This window comes from Ranitomeya variabilis, chromosome 1 (genome assembly GCF_051348905.1).
Source record: "Ranitomeya variabilis isolate aRanVar5 chromosome 1, aRanVar5.hap1, whole genome shotgun sequence".
Classification (NCBI taxonomy): domain Eukaryota; kingdom Metazoa; phylum Chordata; class Amphibia; order Anura; family Dendrobatidae; genus Ranitomeya; species Ranitomeya variabilis.
In genome coordinates, this window is record NC_135232.1 from 233,732,941 (window position 1) to 233,752,381 (window position 19,441).

Below are 19,441 nucleotides of genomic sequence, written 5' to 3' on the forward strand. Positions count from 1 at the left end.
CCCATGATTTCCCTGACATCCCCAGCTTAGTACAGACATTGTTTTCCAGTCAAGGACTGGGTTATGAGTTTGCAACCATGGCAATCCCAGCACCAACACATCATGTAGATTATACAGTACAAGGAAGCGAATCACCTCTTGATGGTCTGGAGTCATACGCATAGTCACTTGTGTCCAGTATTGTGGTTTATTACTAGCCAATGGTGTAGAATCAATACCCTTTAAAGGTATAGGAACTTCCAGAGGCTCTAGATCAAACCCACAGCGCCTGGCAAAGGACCAATCCATAAGACTCAAAGCGGCGCCAGAATCCACATACGCATCCGCAACAATAGAAGATAACGAACAAATTAGAGTTACAGACAAAATAAACTTGGACTGCAAAGTGCCAATAGCAGAGGATTTATCAACTTTCTTTGTTCGTTTAGAGCATGCTGATATAACATGAGTAGAATTTCCACAATAGAAGCACAAATGATTTTTGCGCCTATAAATCTGTCGTTCGCTTCTGGACAGAAAGCTATCACATTGCATACTCTGTGGTGCCTCTTCAGAAGACACCGCCAACTGGTGCACAGGTCTGCGTTCCCGTAAACACCGATCAATCTGAATTGCCATTGTCATGGACTAATTCAGACCAGTAGGCGCAGGAAACCCCACCATGACGTCTTTTACAGCATCAGAGAGACCTTCTCTGAAAATTGCCGCCAGAGCACACTCATTCCACTGAGTAAGCACAGACCATTTTCGAAATTTTTGGCAATACATCTCGGCTTCATCTTGCCCCTGAGAGAGGGCTATTAGGGCTTTCTCAGCCTGAATCTCCAAATTTGGTTCCTCATAAAGCAACCCCAAAGCCAGAAAAAACGCATCCACATTGAGCAACGCAGGATCCCCTGGTGCCAATGAAAATGCCCAATTTTGGGGGTCACCCCGCAGTAAAGAAATAACAATTTTTACTTGCTGGGCAGGATCTCCAGCAGAATGAGATCTCAGCGAAAGAAACAATTTACAATTGTATTTAAAATTTAGAAAACAATATCGATCTCCAGAAAAAAACTCCGGTATAGGAATTTTAGGTTCAGACCGAGGAGCATGTAACAAAAAATCTTGTATATTCTGAACTTTAGAGGCAAGATTATTCAAATTGGTAGCCAGACTCTGGGGATCCATATTTCAACAGATAAAGTCTGAGCCATTCAGGGGTTAAGAGGAGAGGAAAACAGGAGACTGCAATTAGAGCTGGAGTGCAACTTCAGAGGAAGGAAAAAAAAAAAAAAAAAAGGTTTCACACAGTTCCTTTTCTCTCCTGCTTCAGCCTATAGATTAAACATTTGGGCTGGCCATACTGTTATGGTTTCCAATGGCAAGGAAACATCAGAAGCATCGAATAATCGGACAAGCTCTCGGGTGATGGAAACTAGAGCTGACCGCGATGCTAAACCTACACACCACACTAGAAGTAGCCAGGGGGCATTCCTGCGTTGTCTCTAGATGCCGCGCGCCAGCCGGAGAACTAACTACCCCTGGTAGAAGAAAACACAGTCCTGGCTTGCCTCCAGAGAATGTCCCCACAGGAGATAGCAGCCCCCCACATATAATAACGGTGAGAGCAGATGAAAAGACACACGTAGTATGAAAGCAGATTTAGCACAGAGAGGCCCGCTAACTAAATAGCAGAAAGATACAACAGAGGACTTCGCGGTCAGCTGCAAAACCCTTCAAAACACCATCCTGAAATTACCTTAACTCATGTGACAACTCATGCCACTGGAGTGGTAATTTCAGCCCAACAAGAGCTTCCAGCTGCAGAGATTCACATAAGTGCAAACTGGACAAAACATACAAAAATAGACTTAAGGACTAAAGTGTCCAACTTAGCTGAGCAGAAAACTGGGAGCAGGAACATGCAACAGAATCACTCTGGATACATTGATGGCCAGCATTAGAATGACTGAGGAGCAAGGTTAAATAGGATACTCCCACATCCTGATAGGAACAGGTGAACTGAGAAGGCAAAGCTTGCAGGACACCAGTACCACAAGAGACCACCGGGGGAGCCCACGAACCGAATCACAACACCCTGGTTACCGTCGTAAATGTAAAAAAAAAAAAAAACAGTACATACTCACATTCCGGTGTCCGTCAGGTCCCTTGCCGTCTGCTTCCCGGACTGACTGAGTGCCGCCGTAAAGTGAAAGCACAGCACAGCGGTGACGTCACCGCTGTGCTCTGCTCTTACTTTACGGCCGGCAGTCAGTCAGAGCGGGAAGCAGACTGCGAGGGACCTGACGGACACCAGAATGTGGGTATGTACTGTTTGTTTGTTTTTTACTTTTACGATGGTAACCAGGGTAAACATCGGGTTACTGTTGTGAATCTGCTTTTGGGCTCCTTCTGGTGGTGGTTAGTGGTACTGGTGACTCGGGTGTGTTTTCTTTCTCAGTTCACCTGTTTTCATCAGTAGTGGGGAGTTCCTATTTATTCCTGCTCTTCAGTCATTGCCTTGCCGGCCATCAATGTAACCAGAGCCTATCTGTTGCATGTTCCTGCTCCTAGACTACTGGTCAGCTAAGTTGGACTCTTAGTCCTAAGTTTGTTTGCATTTTTTGTTCCAGTTTACAGCTATATCATTCTCTGTAGCTGGAAGCTCTTGTGGGCTGAAATTACCACTCCGGTGTCATGAGTTGACACATGAGTCTTAAAGTAATTTCAGGATGGTATTTTAAAAGGGTTTTCAGCTGACCGTGCAGTTCCCTTTGGTATCTTTCTACTATCTAGTAAGCGGACCTCGTTTTGCTGAACCTACCTTCATACTGCGTATGTCTTTTCCTCTGAACTCACCGTCAATATATGTGGGGGGCTTCTGTCTCCTTTTCGGGGGAATTTCCCTAGAGGTAAGCCAGGTCTGTTTTTTCCTCTACTAGGGTTAGTTAGTCCTCCGGCTGGCGAGAGACGTCTAGGGATAAAACGTAGGTACGCCCCCCGGCCACTATTAGTTGTGTGGTAGGTTTAGCTCACGGTCAGCTCGAGATTCCATCACCCAAGAGCTCGTCCGTTATTTATGTGTCCTGACGTTCCCCTGCCATTGGGAACCATGATAGTATGGCCGGCCAAGTGTTAAAACTGTTGGCAGAAGAAAGGAGAGAAAAAGAAGTCTGCAAATTTTTTTGTTTTTTTTTCCCTTGGTGCTTGCTCTATAGTTGAATCAGTTGCATTTCAGCTCTTATTGCAGTCTTTGTCTCCCTCTCCTTCTAACCCTTGAATGGCTCTGATCTCACCTGCTTAAAATGGATCCTCAGAGTTTGGCTATAGGTTTGAATAATCTTGCCACAAAAGTTCAAGATTTACAGGATTTTGTTATACATACTCCTATATCTGAACCTAGAATTCCTATACCAGAATTTTTCTCCAGAGATAGATCTCGTTTTTTGAATTTCAAATATAATTGTAAATTATTTCTTTCTCTGAGACCTCGCTCCGCTGGAGATCCCGCACAGCAGGTTAAGATTGTAATTTCCTTGCTGCGAGGTGACCCTCAAGATTGGGCTTTTGCATTGGCACCAGGGGATCCTGCGTTGCTCAATGTGGATGCGTTTTTTCTGGCTTTGGGGTTGCTTTATGAGGAACCTAATTTAGAGATTCAGGCTTAAAAGGCCTTGATGGCCCTGTCTCAAGGGCAAGATGAAGCTGAAATATACTGCCAAAAATTTCGTAAATGGTCTGTGCTTACTCAGTGGAATGAGTGCGCTTTGGCGGCGAATTTCAGAGAGGGTCTCTCTGATGCCATTAAGGATGTTATGGTGGGGTTCCCTGCGCCTACAGGTCTGAATGAGTCCATGACAATGGCTATTCAGATTGATCGGCGTTTGCGGGAGCGTAAACCTGTGCACCATTTGGCGGTGTCTTCTGAGAAGGCGCCAGAGAATATGCAATGTGATAGAATTCTGTCCAGAAGCGAACGGCAGAATTTTAGGCGAAAAAATGGGTTGTGCTTCTATTGTGGTGATTCAACTCATGTTATATCAGCATGCTCTAGACGCACAAAGAAGGTTGATAAGTCTGTTTCAATTGGCACTTTACAGTCTAAGTTTATTCTATCTGTGACCTTGATTTGTTCATTATCGTCAATTACCGCGGACGCCTATGTCGACTCTGGCGCCGCTTTGAGTCTTATGGATTGGTCCTTTGCCAGGCGCTGTGGGTTTAATCTAGAGCCTCTGGAAGTCCCTATACCTCTGAAGGGTATTGATTCTACGCCATTGGCTAGTAATAAACCACAATACTGGACACAAGTGACTATGCGTATGACTCCAGACCATCAGGAGGTGATTCGCTTCCTTGTGTTGTACAATCTACATGATGTTTTGGTGCTCGGATTGCCATGGTTACAATCTCATAATCCAGTCCTTGACTGGAAAGCAATGTCTGTGTTAAGCTGGGGATGTCAGGGGGCTCATGGGAACGTACCTTTGGTTTCCATTTCATCATCTATTCCCTCTGAGATTCCGGCATTTTTGTCTGATTATCGTGATGTTTTTGAGGAGCCTAAGCTTGGTTCACTCCCTCCTCACAGAGATTGCGATTGTACCATAGATCTGATTCCAGGCAGTAAATTTCCAAAGGGTCGTTTGTTTAATTTATCCGTACCTGAACATGTTGCTATGCGAGAGTATATTAAGGAGTCCCTGGAAAAGGGACATATTCGTCCTTCTTCATCTCCCTTAGGAGCCGGTTTTTTCTTTGTGTCTAAAAAAGATGGCTCTTTGAGGCCGCGTATTGATTATCGACTCTTGAATAAAATTACAGTCAAATATCAGTATCCTTTGCCACTGCTGACTGATTTGTTTGCTCGAATAAAGGGGGCTAAGTGGTTCTCTAAGATTGATCTTCGTGGGGCGTATAATTTGGTGCGAATTAAGCAGGGGGATGAGTGGAAAACCGCATTTAATACGCCCGAGGGCCATTTTGAGTATTTAGTAATGCCTTTTGGTCTTTCAAATGCCCCTTCAGTCTTTCAGTCCTTTATGCATAACATTTTCCGTGAATATTTGGATAAATTTATGATTGTGTATCTGGATGATATTTTGATTTTTTCGGATGACTGGGACTCTCATGTCCAACAAGTCAGGAGGGTTTTTCAAGTTTTGCGGGCTAATTCCTTGTGTGTGAAGGGTTCTAAGTGTATTTTTGGGGTTCAAAAGATTTCTTTTTTGGGGTACATTTTTTCCCCTTCTTCCATTGAGATGGATCCTGTCAAGGTTCGGGCTATTTGTGATTGGACGCAACCTACTTCTCTTAAGAGCCTTCAGAAATTCTTGGGCTTTGCTAATTTTTATCGTCGATTTATAACTGGTCTTTCAGATGTTGCTAAACCTTTGACTGATTTGACTAAAAAGGGTGCTGATGTTGCTGATTGGTCCCCTGCTGCTGTGGAGGCCTTTCGGGAGCTTAAGCGCCGCTTTTCTTCTGCTCCTGTGTTGCGTCAGCCTGATGTTGCTCTTCCTTTTCAGGTTGAGGTCGACGCTTCCGAGATCGGAGCTGGGGCGGTTTTGTCGCAGAAAAGTTCCGACTGCTCCGTGATGAGACCTTGTGCGTTCTTTTCTCGAAAATTTTCGCCCGCCGAGCGAAACTATGATATTGGTAATCGGGAGCTTTTGGCTATGAAGTGGGCTTTTGAGGAGTGGCGTCATTGGCTTGAGGGGGCTAGACATCAGGTGGTGGTATTGACCGACCACAAGAATCTGATTTATCTTGAGTCTGCCAAGTGCCTGAATCCTAGACAGGCGCGCTGGTCGTTGTTTTTCTCTCGGTTTAATTTTGTGGTCTCATACCTACCAGGTTCTAAAAATGTGAAGGCAGATGCCCTTTCTAGGAGTTTTGAGCCTGATTCCCCTGGTGATTCTGAACCTACAGGTATCCTTAAGGATGGGGTGATATTATCTGCTGTTTCCCCAGACCTGCGACGGGCTTTGCAGGAGTTTCAGGCGGATAGACCTGATCGTTGCCCGCCTGGTAGACTGTTTGTTCCTGATGATTGGACCAGTAGAGTCATCTCGGAGGTTCATTCTTCTGCGTTGGCAGGTCATCCTGGAATCTTTGGTACTAGGGATTTGGTGGCTAGGTCCTTCTGGTGGCCTTCCCTGTCTCGAGACGTACGAGTTTTTGTGCAGTCTTGTGATGTTTGTGCTCGGGCCAAGCCTTGTTGTTCTCGGGCTAGCGGATTGTTGTTATCTTTGCCTATTCCGAAGAGGCCTTGGACTCACATCTCTATGGATTTTATTTCTGATCTCCCTGCTTCTCAGAAAATGTCTGTCATCTGGGTGGTGTGTGACCGTTTTTCAAAGATGGTTCATTTGGTACCTTTGCCTAAGTTGCCTTCCTCATCCGAATTGGTCCCTCTGTTTTTTCAAAATGTGGTTCGCTTGCATGGTATTCCGGAAAATATCGTTTCTGACAGGGGGACCCAGTTCGCGTCTAGATTTTGGCGGGCATTCTGTGCTAGGATGGGCATTGATTTGTCTTTTTCTTCTGCGTTCCATCCTCAGACTAATGGCCAGACGGAGCGAACTAATCAGACCTTGGAGACTTATTTGAGGTGTTTTGTGTCTGCGGATCAGGATGACTGGGTTGCCTTTTTGCCGTTGGCAGAGTTTGCCCTCAATAATCGGGCTAGTTCTGCCACTTTGGTTTCTCCTTTCTTTTGCAATTCGGGGTTTCACCCTCGTTTTTCTTCCGGTCAGGTGGAGTCTTCGGATTGTCCTGGAGTGGATACTATGGTGGATAGGTTGCATCGGATTTGGGGACAGGTGGTGGACAATTTAAAGTTGTCCCAGGAGAAGACTCAGCATTTTGCCAACCGCCGTCGTCGTGTTGGTCCTCGTCTTCGTGTTGGGGACTTGGTGTGGTTGTCTTCCCGTTTTGTCCCTATGAGGGTTTCTTCTCCTAAGTTTAAGCCTCGGTTCATCGGTCCTTATAGGATTTTGGAGATTCTTAACCCTGTATCCTTTCGTTTAGACCTTCCGGCATCTTTCGCTATCCATAATGTCTTCCATCGGTCGTTGTTGCGGAGGTATGAGGTGCCGGTTGTTCCTTCTACCGAGCCTCCTGCTCCTGTGCTTGTTGAGGGTGAATTGGAGTATGTTGTGGAGAAAATCTTGGACTCCCGTATTTCCAGACGGAGACTACAATATCTGGTTAAGTGGAAGGGTTATGGTCAAGAAGATAATTCTTGGGTAACTGCTTCTGATGTTCACACCTCTGATTTGGTTCGTGCCTTTCATAGGGCTCATCCGGATCGCCCTGGTGGTTCTTGTGAGGGTTTGGTGCCCCCTCCTTGAGGGGGGGGGTACTGTTGTGAATCTGCTTTTGGGCTCCTTCTGGTGGTGGTTAGTGGTACTGGTGACTCGGGTGTGTTTTCTTTCTCAGTTCACCTGTTTTCATCAGTAGTGGGGAGTTCCTATTTATTCCTGCTCTTCAGTCATTGCCTTGCCGGCCATCAATGTAACCAGAGCCTTTCTGTTGCATGTTCCTGCTCCTAGACTACTGATCAGCTAAGTTGGACTCTTAGTCCTAAGTTTGTTTGCATTTTTTGTTTCAGTTTACAGCTATATCATTCTCTGTAGCTGGAAGCTCTTGTGGGCTGAAATTACCACTCCGGTGTCATGAGTTGACACATGATCTTAAAGTAATTTCAGGATGGTATTTTAAAAGGGTTTTCAGCTGACCGTGCAGTTCCCTTTTGTATCTTTCTACTATCTAGTAAGCGGACCTCGTTTTGCTGAACCTACCTTCATACTGCGTATGTCTTTTCCTCTGAACTCACCGTCAATATATGTGGGGGGCTTCTGTCTCCTTTTCGGGGGAATTTCCCTAGAGGTAAGCCAGGTCTGTTTTTTCCTCTACTAGGGTTAGTTATTCCTCCGGCTGGCGAGAGACGTCTATGGATAAAACGTAGGTACGCCCCCCGGCCACTATTAGTTGTGTGGTAGGTTTAGCTCACGGTCAGCTCGAGATTCCATCACCCAAGAGCTCGTCCGTTATTTATGTGTCCTGACGTTCCCCTGCCATTGGGAACCATGACAGGTTACTAAGCGTGGCCCTGCTCTTAGTAACCCGATGTTTACCCTGGTTACAAGCGAACGCATCGTTGGATCGGTGTCACACACACCGATCCAACTATGACAGCGGGAGATCCAGCGACGAAAGAAAGTTCCAAACGATCTGCTACGACGTACGATTCTCAGCAGGGTCCCTGATCGCTGCTGCGTGTCAGACACAGCGATATCGTATGGATATCGCTGGAACATCACGGATCGTACCGTCGTAGCGACCAAAGTGCCACTGTGAGACAGTACCCTTACTGTTATCCTCTATCTGACTTTAGTACTTGACCTTTGTCCCTGTATGCATAGCACATATACATTTGGCTGTACCCTATTACCAGCAGACCATTGGTTTGACATTATATACCTGAATTTGGGGGGGATTATATTATACATATTCCTGGTGCTGTGACAACTCACTGATACTATTATGTGTTTTTAATTCATAATTTATGATTTTGCATTTTGTTAATAAAGTATATATATATTTTTATCCTATACATTTCTACTCTTCTTTGCTTCCCTTTTTTGGTGGGCTGATATAATAGAGCTAAATAGTTATTAGTATATATGAGAACAACCTTCACTGCTTTATTAGGAGTTTAGATTAAAGGGGTTTTACACTAACATATTAATGACTTTTCCTTAAGATAAGTCATCATCAATATCAGATCCGTGATGGGCCAACATCCGGCACCCCCACCAGTCAATTGCTAGCAGCTTCGGCAGTGACCTGATGTAAACAATGTAATCACAGCTCCATCCTGCTGTTTATTGATCGCTCTCAGGTACTGTAGTTCAGCTCTTGTCAACTAAAATAGTGGCTCATCTGCAGTACCAGAACGTGGCCACTAAGAAGTGTGACAGTGCTGTTGTGTCCCGCTCCATCACACTGTTTATATCCAGCCACTGCCGGATAGTTGATTGGTGGGGTTGCCATATGTTGGCCCCACCAAGATCTGATACTGATGACTGTATTCGCTGTAATACAAAATACATTTTTTTGAATCTCAATTAGAGATGAGAGAACCTGAACTGTAAAGTTTGGGGTTCATCCAGAGCTGAACTCTGAACACGCACTCCTCCGTGAAGTCCGTTTTAGTGCCTGGAGTTCGTAATAAGAAAGATTTTACAGCCCTTTTACAGCACCAAAAATTAGAGTCCCGATTGACTTATATCTATCTCCTGGTACCAGAACCGAACTTTAGACTAAAGTTTGGTTGAACCTGGTGAACACGAACGTCAAGGGGTCTGTTCATCCCTAATCTCAATGTCTATTGACATTAACCACTTGACAATTAGCACTGTCTCTGTGATATAGAAGCTAAAACTGAGTTCTATTTGGACAATTTTACACTGATCAGAAATACCAAAATGTCAATACATTGTCAAATTCTTATGTTGAACATTCTTTACTTTATTCATATGGGTTAGAGAAATGTATATGGACCAAGGGCAAAAATATTGTCAGGCTTATTGTTCGGTAACACGGTTCTCCTGGCATGTGTATTCTCCTTAAAAAAATGTTCTGTGCTACAGCGCTTTTACTGTTACTATATTTAATACACTAAATCCTCTTCATGTCTCTTAGTGAGTGCTAAACCAGGTGTGAGTTACTAAAAATAATCCCCTTGTTATTGGAAGTCAGGGATTATATGTTACAGATTTAGACTTTTGAAGATAAGCCTCAACTGTACTCTTGTAGCTTCAAATTTCAGTCTTTTCAAGGGATATATCAATTGAAAGTTATCTTTTGTTAGGAGAAATGCAAATTTTAAAAGTATTTTTTAATATATAAATGTAGTAGGAAAAGGAATATTTTTTTTTATTTTTCTACCTTTAGTCATTAGTATACAAGAAGTCTCTGAGGTAAAAAAACTTTGAAATGAGATGATTAAATTACAAATAAAAGAATACAGCAGCGCTCTGTAAGTGCTAAATTGTAAAGGGAGTCTGTCACCCCCCAAATCATATGTGAGCTGCAGCCACCGGCATCAGGGGCTTATCTACAGCATTCTGGAATGCTGTAGATAAGCCCCCCGATGTATCCTGAAAGATGAGAAACAAAGGTTATAGTATACTCACCCAGGGGCGGTCCCAGTGCGGTCCGGGTCCGATGAGCATTGCGGTCCGAGTCCGGCGCCTCCTATCTTCATACGATGATGTCCTCGTCTTGTCTTCTTGCTGGGGCTCTGGCGCAGGTGTACATTGTCTGCCCTGTTGAGGGCAGAGCAAAGTACTGCAGTGCACAGGCGCCGGGAAAGGTCAGAGAGGCCCAGCGCCTGCGCACTGCAGTACTTTGCTCTGACATGTAACATTTGCCACACATCTACATTAAATCAGCATAATTTTTTAAACATAATTATTTTTTGTTATGAAGTTAGAAGCGTTCAGCAATTTCTAATTTTTCCAGCAAAAATTTACAAAACCAAATTTTTTAGGAACCACTTCACATATGAAGAGACATGATGTTAGGGCTGGTGGAACGCACCGAGTAAATATTGAGGTAGAATAGGTGCGTTCGCAGCCCGGGGTCCACCGTGCAGGAGTGGAACCTGCTGCTAGTAAATGGCGGCACTATGCCTGAATACACACGGGTTCCGTCACCCAGCCTGCACAGGAGCGAACTCTGTTACTTCACAGAGTCGCTGAGATTAAAGAAGATGCTGTGCCCTGTTAACCTCACAGGGGAGCAGGTAGCGTACAGTGGTCGTGCAGTCAGCAACAGCACTTAAACATCTCCTCTCTGGAGGTGCCGGAATTCTAGTGGCTATACACCAGCCCTAAATTCATACACTCAAACTCCTCTTCGGAGGTGCCGGAATTCTAGTGGCTGTATGCCAGCCCTGAATTCATACACACAAACTCCTCTCCGAAGGAGCCGGAATTCTAATGGCTTACAGCCAACCCTGAGCACATGCTGACAAAGACCACAAGGTAGCTAAGCTCATACACATATGAACATAGGTTGATACTAGCGCATGGCCGTGCGGCCATGTGAACCTTTTATAGAGGAAGTTCTCCAGGACCTTCCTAGTGGTCCAATTGGAACTGCTTCAGGACCTGAGCATGTGACCCCCGACCTCCAATGAGAGGATGTCCCTTGGGCATGCTCAGTAGCGGAAAAGCAGGACTTAGTCCCAGGAGCATCTGCTTGCTGCTGAACAGTGCTGGTTACAATGGCTGAGCTTGGAAGATCAGCATTAACCTAGTGCACAGTATCTCACTGAGCCAGACGCTGGGACCGATGTTTCTGCTGAGCAGGCTCCACTGCGGCTGAAGAAGAATGGGAGACTGCAGCGGAGGTGGCTCGAGATTCCCCCTGTGCAGCGGTGGGAACTTGACACCTAACACATGAGGAGTCTATGTGACAGAAAATGCCTAGAAGTGACACCACTTTAAAAACTACACCCCTCAAAGTTCTCAAAACCACACTCAAGAACTTTATTAATCCTTTATGTGCTTCACAAGAATTAAAACAAAAAAGGAAAATTAAAAATTTTTCCACACAAATGTTGCTTTAGCCACAAATTTTTCATTTTTACAAGGGTAAGAGGAGAAAATAGACCCAAAATGTGTTGGAAATTTTTTCCTGAGTACGCCGATACCCCATTTGTGGAGGAAAACTACTATTTGGGTGCACAGCACGGCTTGGAAGGGAAGGAGCACCATTAGACTTTTGGAGCACAAAATTGGCTGAAATAGATATGGGGCACCATGTCATGATTGCAGAGCCCCTGATATATGTAAAAAAAAGTGGAAACCCCCCACAAGTTACCCCAGTTTTTAAACTACACCCCTCAAGGAATTTATCTAGACATGTAGGGAGCACCTTGCACCACAGAATTTGATAACTCTGAGCCGTGAAATTGAAAGTTAAGACTTTGCCCCCAAATTTGTCATTTTTATAAGAGTAACAGGAGAAAATAGTCTGCCCAATTTGTTGTTGAATTTCTCCTGAGTACGCCAAGAGCCCATATCTGTTGGAAAACTATTGTTTGTGCCTAAACAGTGGAAATGACCTCAGTTTGGAAACTACACACCTTAAGAGTTTATCCAGAGGTGTGCTGAGCACTTTGAACCTGCAGGTGCTTCACACAATTTTATAAAGTTGTGCCGTGAGAATAAAAAATCATGAAGAATGGATGCGGTAGAGTCAAAGACGCTTAATTCATTAAACGGACTGTCCTATATACAAAGTAAATTTTAATAAACAGAATCTTGGAATAATAACAGTAAAACTCGGCTCACTATTATCCTGCGCTCTATGATGTTGGATACATTACACTGTATGCTGCAAATGAATAGGAACTTTCTTGGTATTGAATCAGAGGCTAAAAATGTGACTTGATAATGGGATTTTCACCCTTATGCATGACTTGTTCCCTTATCTCTGATGAGCACTGCATATGTGTTGCTTGCACCAGCTAGCGACTCTATCACCTATGCAAAAGAGGCAAGTAAATACCCTTAAAGGGAACTTGTCATGTTAAAGATGGTATCTGATCTGCAGGCAGGATGATAGAGCAGGAGGAGCTGATCAGATTGATATACATTTTTTTTCAGGAAAAGTATCAGTATAACCAGTACAATGTGACACGTTCCGTTTAAAACTAAAATAATGTTTCCATTCACTGAAAATTTGAAGCTGCCATGGACTGACATACAGAAAAGTCACATAAAGAGATTATCATATAAATTGAAAAGAAAAAATCTCTGGAATATTGCATCATTACTTTTACCCTATCTATATAAAAAAAAGTTGATCTTCAATGTAAGTTTCACCCCTTATAGTGTTTTTTTTTACGCTTTTGCAAATCTTGTCCTGGGCTGGCAACTGTCCAGAAATTCCAGGACATTCTATAAAAATAGGATACTTGTTTACGCTGTTTGTAAAAAAAAAATTGAAGGCGTCCATGAGTTTTTTGAAGCTGAAAAAACCTATTCAGATTATTTTGACTGTAATTATCATCATTTTACACATTAAAGTGGATGCAGTTGATTTTTTCATATCAAAATTATTGGCTGTAGGCATGTGTCACTTATAATAAATGTCATAGATGTAATGGTAAAATGTTACCTAAATCCATAAAGCCATTTCTTAAGAGGGGACATGTCACCACCATATTTCAGGTTGAAGCATGTCTTTATCACAACCTGAAGAAAAGAGAGCTAGCACTCTAAACACTCCACAGGACCCCTGTTCAGTTATGTGTTATGACCCCAGTGGACAGGGTCTCAGAGGAACGTGTAAGTCTGCAAGATACAAAAATCCAGCTCATAGGGCTGTGGTAACTGGGTTGACCAAATATCTACTCCTAACGCCAACACTAGAAGTAGCCGGGGATCATGCCTACGGTGATCGCTAGATGACTCGCGCCAGCTGGAGAATCTAACTACCCCTAGGAGAAGAAAACAAAGACCTCTCTTGCCTCCAGAGAAAGGGACCCCAAAGCAAGATACAAGCCCCCTACAAATAATAACGGTGAGGTAAGAGGAAATGACAAACACAGAAATGAACCAGGTTCAGCAAAGAGAGGCCAGCTTACTAATAGCAGAATATAGTAAGATAACTTATCTGGTCAACAAAAACCCTATAAAAATCCACGCTGGAGATTCAAGAACCCCCAAACCGTCTAACGGTCCGGGGGGAGAACACCAGCCCCCTAGAGCTTCCAGCAAAGGTCAGGATACAGATAGGAACAAGCTGGACAAAAATACCAAACAAAACAAAAGCAAAAAGCAAAGAAGCAGACTTAGCTTGAAAAACAGGAACCAGGATCAGAGGACAAGAGCACAACAGATTAGCTCTGATTTCAACGATGCCAGGCATTGAACTGAAGGTCCAGGGAGCTTATATAGCAACGCCCCTGAACTAACGGCCCAGGTGAGGATATAGGAAAAGACAGACGCTCCAGAGTCAAATCACTAATGACCACTAGAGGGAGCAAAAAGCAAAATCACAACAGTTATGACCTCCTGCTGTGAACAGGTAATTAAAGTAGAAGATGCTGGAGGACAGACACAATGAATACCAGAAGCTGGGAGGCAACAAATTTAACACCACCGGAGAAAACTCTACTGTTATTCAAATGACTTACACCAATGTCCAACACATAGCTGGCACTTCAAAATATATTATTACCATATTCGGTCTAGCCCATACAGACAGCCGAAACGAAGAAATCCAGGATAAGGTAAAATTAACAAAACTTTATTAAGAAACAGTTAAAATTTATAGTAGTGCAAAAACAGTGCACAGGCGCCCTAACACAAGGTGGGGAGCTAAAAAATCATATACAATATAAACATCTGTAACAACAATAATAAAACCCACTGCAGAGGTGATACCTATACTTTTATACACTGCCCAGTTCAAACACTTGCTGCCTTAGCATGCATAAGGTGCATCAAATAATGTGTACGTGTTACTAAAAACAGTGATGATATCTACCTTCCAGCAGGCACAGCTTCCCACCTCACCCCAACACGCGTTTTGCAACCAGCTTCTTCCGGGGGTCGTCAACGCGTTTTGGCTGCTATTTTTACAGTGCAGACTTCATCAGGTAGCAAAAAAAACCAGACATACAATAAGTACTATAACATGACTTTATAGTGCTTATTGTATGTCTTTTTTTTGCTACCTGATGAAGACTGCACTGTAAAAATAGCAGCTGAAACGTGTTGTACTGTATTTTAAAAATATTTAAAATATATATATATATATTTTCCTTTTTTTGTTTTGAGAAAATAAATTAATTTTTATTAACGTTTTTCACTGGAAATGGATCCAATAAAAAGATCCTAAGGTGCTTGGCGCCACATTTGCTTGGAGTGTATTTTCCCTCTGGGTTATCAAGAGGCTGAAGACCAAATCCACTGCAGAGGTGGCTGGCACATTTAATGTGTCTCAGCATCAAGTACAAAGAATTAAAAAAAATTTGAAGAGACTGGAGATGTGTTTGACAAGCCTAGGTCTGGCAGACTCCGCAAGACAACTGCTTAGGAGGAACGTTTGCTGGTGAGAAAATCCAAAGCAAGCCCCTCTTCCACTGCAGCAGAGCTCCAACAAGCCTGGTTACCTTAAGTCCCTGTGTCAACTAGAACAGTTTGTAGGATTCTGTCTCGAAATGGCCTCCATGGACGAATCAGTGCCCAGAAGCCAGCACTAAACAAAAGGCAAATAAAAAAAGTGTGGTATTTGTAAAGTCCCACAGCCTGCTAAATAGATGGACACTGGAAAAGTGGCAGAAGGTGGATTTCTCTGAAGAATCTTCTGTAGAATTACACCACAGCCACCGCAAATACTGCAGGAGACCTACTGGAGCCCGTAAGGATCCAAAATACACCCAGAAAACAGTTAAATTTGGTGGTGGGAAGATCATGGTCTGGGGTTACATACAGTATGGGGGTGTGCGAAACATTTGCAAGGTGGAAGGCAATATCAATAGCCTAAAATATCAAGAAGTATTAGCTACCTCTTATATTCCAAATCTTAAAAGGGGTCAAATTCAGCAGCAGGATGGTGCTCCATCTCATACATCCATCTCTACAACAAAGTTCCTCCAGGCAAAAAAGATCAGGGTGCTCAAGGACTGGCCAGCCCAGTCACCAGACATGAACATCATTGAGCATGTTTGGGGTAGGATGAAAGAGGAAGCTTGGAAGACAAAACCAAAGAATCTAGATGAACTCTGGGAGGCATGTAAGACTGCATTATTTGCTATTCCTGATGACTTTATTAATAAATTGTATGAATCATTGTTGAACCGCATGGATGCAGTCCTTCAAGCTCATGGAAGTCACACAAAATATTAAATATGACTCTAATAGCACCACAACTTCATTCACCAATGTTATGCAACATATATTTGTATTTTAAGTTAATTATTTGTTTGAATATCACCTTACTTTCTGTGGGTGACACAATTTTTGTCTTGCCAAAATCTGACCATTCTGTGTCCATTAACTGATCAATATTTCTACATTGATGCCAATTTATTTTCTTAACCTAAACCACAAGTCGGAGGGTTTCAGCTTTCAAAAGAATAATTTATACAACCAATGGATGAATTTAATGTCAGGTTATAAACTTTTATTTGCATAACATGGATAAGCGGCATAACTTCTGTCAGGGAGTGTATCTATCTATCTATCTAACCTCTCTTTCATCCCTGCATGTATCATGCAGGGGATCTCTTTTTCAACATATTAGTTTCTTAATTGTCAGATCACAATGCAGCATAAAAAGGAAGGACAGAACAGTGTCCACCACTGAATGAGAAGGGCAGATTAGACAATCAGCTGAGCGTGTGTGTCTACCACTGAAGGAAAGGACAGAGAAGAGAAACTACTGAGCATGTGTGTCTACTAGTGTTGAGCATTCCGATACCGCAAGTATCGGGTATCGGCCGATACTTGAGGTATTGGAATTCCGATACCGAGTTCCGATATTTTTGTGATATCGGAAATCGGAATCGGAAGTTCCCAGTGTATGGTTTCCAGGGTCTGGAGGAGAGGAGACTCTCCTTCAGGCCTTGGGATCCATATTCATGTAAAAAATAAAGAATTAAAATAAAAAATATGGATATACTCACCCGTCCGGTGGCCCCTGGACCTTAGCGATGTAACCGGCAGCCTCCGTTCCTAAGAATGAGGAGTTTAGGACCTGCCATGACGTCGCAGCTTGTGATTGGTCGCGTGAGCGGTCACAATCACAAGCCGCGACGTCATCGCAGGTCCTAAACTCCTCATTCTTAGGAACGGAGGCTGCCGGTTACATCGCTAAGGTCCAGGGTCCGCCGGAGGGGTGAGTATATCCATATTTTTTATTTTAATTCTTTATTTTTTACATGAATATGGATCCCAGGGCCTGAAGGAGAGTTTCCTCTCCTTCAGACCCTGGGAACCATCCAGGATAGCTTCCGATACTTGTGTCCCATTGACTTGCATTGGTATCGGGTAACGGTATCGGTGATATCCGATATTTTTCGGATATCGGCCGATACCATCCGATACCGATACCTTTGATTATCGGAAGGTATCGCTCAACACTAGTGTCTACCACTCAAGGTTGACTTAAACTCCTGCCACGGCATAAGTCACTATTACTGAGAAAAATGTAATGCGTAGTGTAATGTTCTGTTCACAAAAGCACACACTATTTTTAATTGATGTACGGTATATTGTGAATACACTTTTTTCCACAAATTCTTAAGTTTTGAACAATACTTTTCATAAATCAACTCTTGTAAAGCTAATTCATTTAAAAATGTACAGTATAAATGAATTTTATTTAGTGTTTTTTGCCCAAACTTAATTTTTCCTTAGACCAACAAGAGATAGTGAAGATGAGGAGGATGATGAGAAGAAAGGACGCGGTTGTTCCCTCCAGTACCAGCATGCTATGATTCGGGTCTTCACACAGTTTGTTGCAGAGTCTTCAGATATTGGTGGACAGCTGACATATATGCTTGGATCAGATTGGCAGTTTGATATCACTGACCTTGTGAGTGACTTCATGAAGGTGGAGGAATCAAAAATAGCAACACTGGAAGCAGGGAAAGTTCTAATTGGACGGGAGCCAGGGATAACCACTGTGCAGGTAAAGAACTTGCATGAAACTTGACATTTTCAGTAGTTCTTTTTAAATATAAAGACATTATAAAAGTTAAAGTCTTTGAGTTGTTAAACTGTTAACTTCTATACTGTTTTCAATTATCTTTCTTTTGAGGGAAAATAATAATGAACATTTCTGTCTTAACAATTCTCATTGGGAGTTTTTAGCCCATACAACTTCCAAGAAATTGTGTAATAGGTGACCTTAAGGCAATCCTGTCAGAAGTTAGGCCCCCATCCAAAAAGTACCACTACTACATGATAATTCTTTTTCTGTGGTCTCCATAGTTGTCCACAGCTTCCCTAATCAGCTGGTAGAACAGTATGGTAATTAGGCCATTTCAGCCAGGAAGGTGAAGACAATGAAGAGTCAAGCCAAGCTGTCTACTTCTTATTCCTGCACTATATGGCTTGATTGACACCCTGAAGAGAAGGGCATATGATGGCAATTACTGTCCGGAATAATATCAAATCTTGTAGGGCTGCAGTAACTCATGTGGAGATTGACTTGAGTCTCCATCCTTGACTAAATAGACCTAATTCACAAGGGATGTCTTCCATTATTAATTTTTTTATGCTATTGGCTTGGATGGGTTAAAAATATCAAAAGCTGCTATATTCAACCATTACTGCTCCAGTGATGCCTGTCTGTCGTGGTCATCAGTCTTCGATGACAGACTACAGTAATAACATCACTTCTATATTGCACATGACTGCTTCAGTCAATCACTGTGCTCAGCGAACATGGTCATATAGATGATATTGATAAGCCCAGTGATTGGCTGCAGTGGTCTCATGTGGTCTAGTTGTGATGTTATCTTTGAAGTCTGTTAACGAAAACCTGTAGATATTCATAACCTGCTGCAGATAGCAACTATCCAAGCCTGTAGAATAAAGAATGTAATCACAGATGACCCCATTTAACTTTAGTTTTAGAAATATGACTTGTACACTTTGTCTACTAAGGACACCTAAGGGAATAGAAGAAAAGAACTATAAGGTAATGATGGCACTTTAGGGTTCAAAAACTTTCAGAGTTGATCCCATTAAATGTTTGCAATGACTAGAGTATAAGAACTACAAATGTTTCTATGTCCATATTCATTGTGCAACACTAAATACGGAGCAGTTTGAAAAGTTGCTCTTTGTGTATGCGTGTAGAGCTGTAAGTGACAGAAGAAAGGACGAGCATAAAAATCATGTTATAGGTGGTGATGAGATGATGTGTAGATGAACAAATAAATCACCTATATTTCTTGACCATATAACTTGGATGTGTATGTACCTGAACCACAGAGATTTTTGGGCTCTACAGTTTGGATGACTTTATGCTCTGTGCATATAAATATAAGCATATTTGACCTCTGCGCATCTTGATCTTTTAAACCGGGAGCCCACGATCTGGAACTAGCAGCGCTTTGGACGCAGCACATGTTCACTGCGTCAAAAACACTTCCGTCTATTGAACACAGGTGAATCCTCTGTAATCACTGAACTACTGTATACGGATTTACTGTATCCAATACATTCTATTGGTGAAATTTCTGTTGCGGAGACTAGCGTCTGCGCTAGAGAGATTGAGATGCTGCAGTCTGAAAAGACGCACCGCATGTCAGTGTTCATGGGTGATCCACAGGCGTCTGTGGATGCATAGTGAACATGGCATTTCTTGAAATCACATCCACTATACTGTAACATTTGGCTGTTGCAGTTTTCAT

The 19,441-nt window shown here is 42.8% G+C and overlaps 1 protein-coding gene across 1 annotated transcript in view; it reads left to right on the forward strand.

Moving 5' to 3' along the window:
* Window positions 1–19,441, forward strand: part of TMEM132B (transmembrane protein 132B) — a 1,073,183-nt gene that overhangs the window by 1,026,130 nt on the left and 27,612 nt on the right. Inside the window, exon 7 of the mRNA XM_077293266.1 lies at window positions 17,436–17,709. Within this exon, the coding sequence (XP_077149381.1) occupies window positions 17,436–17,709 (274 nt within the window). The remainder of the gene's footprint in view (window positions 1–17,435; window positions 17,710–19,441) is intronic.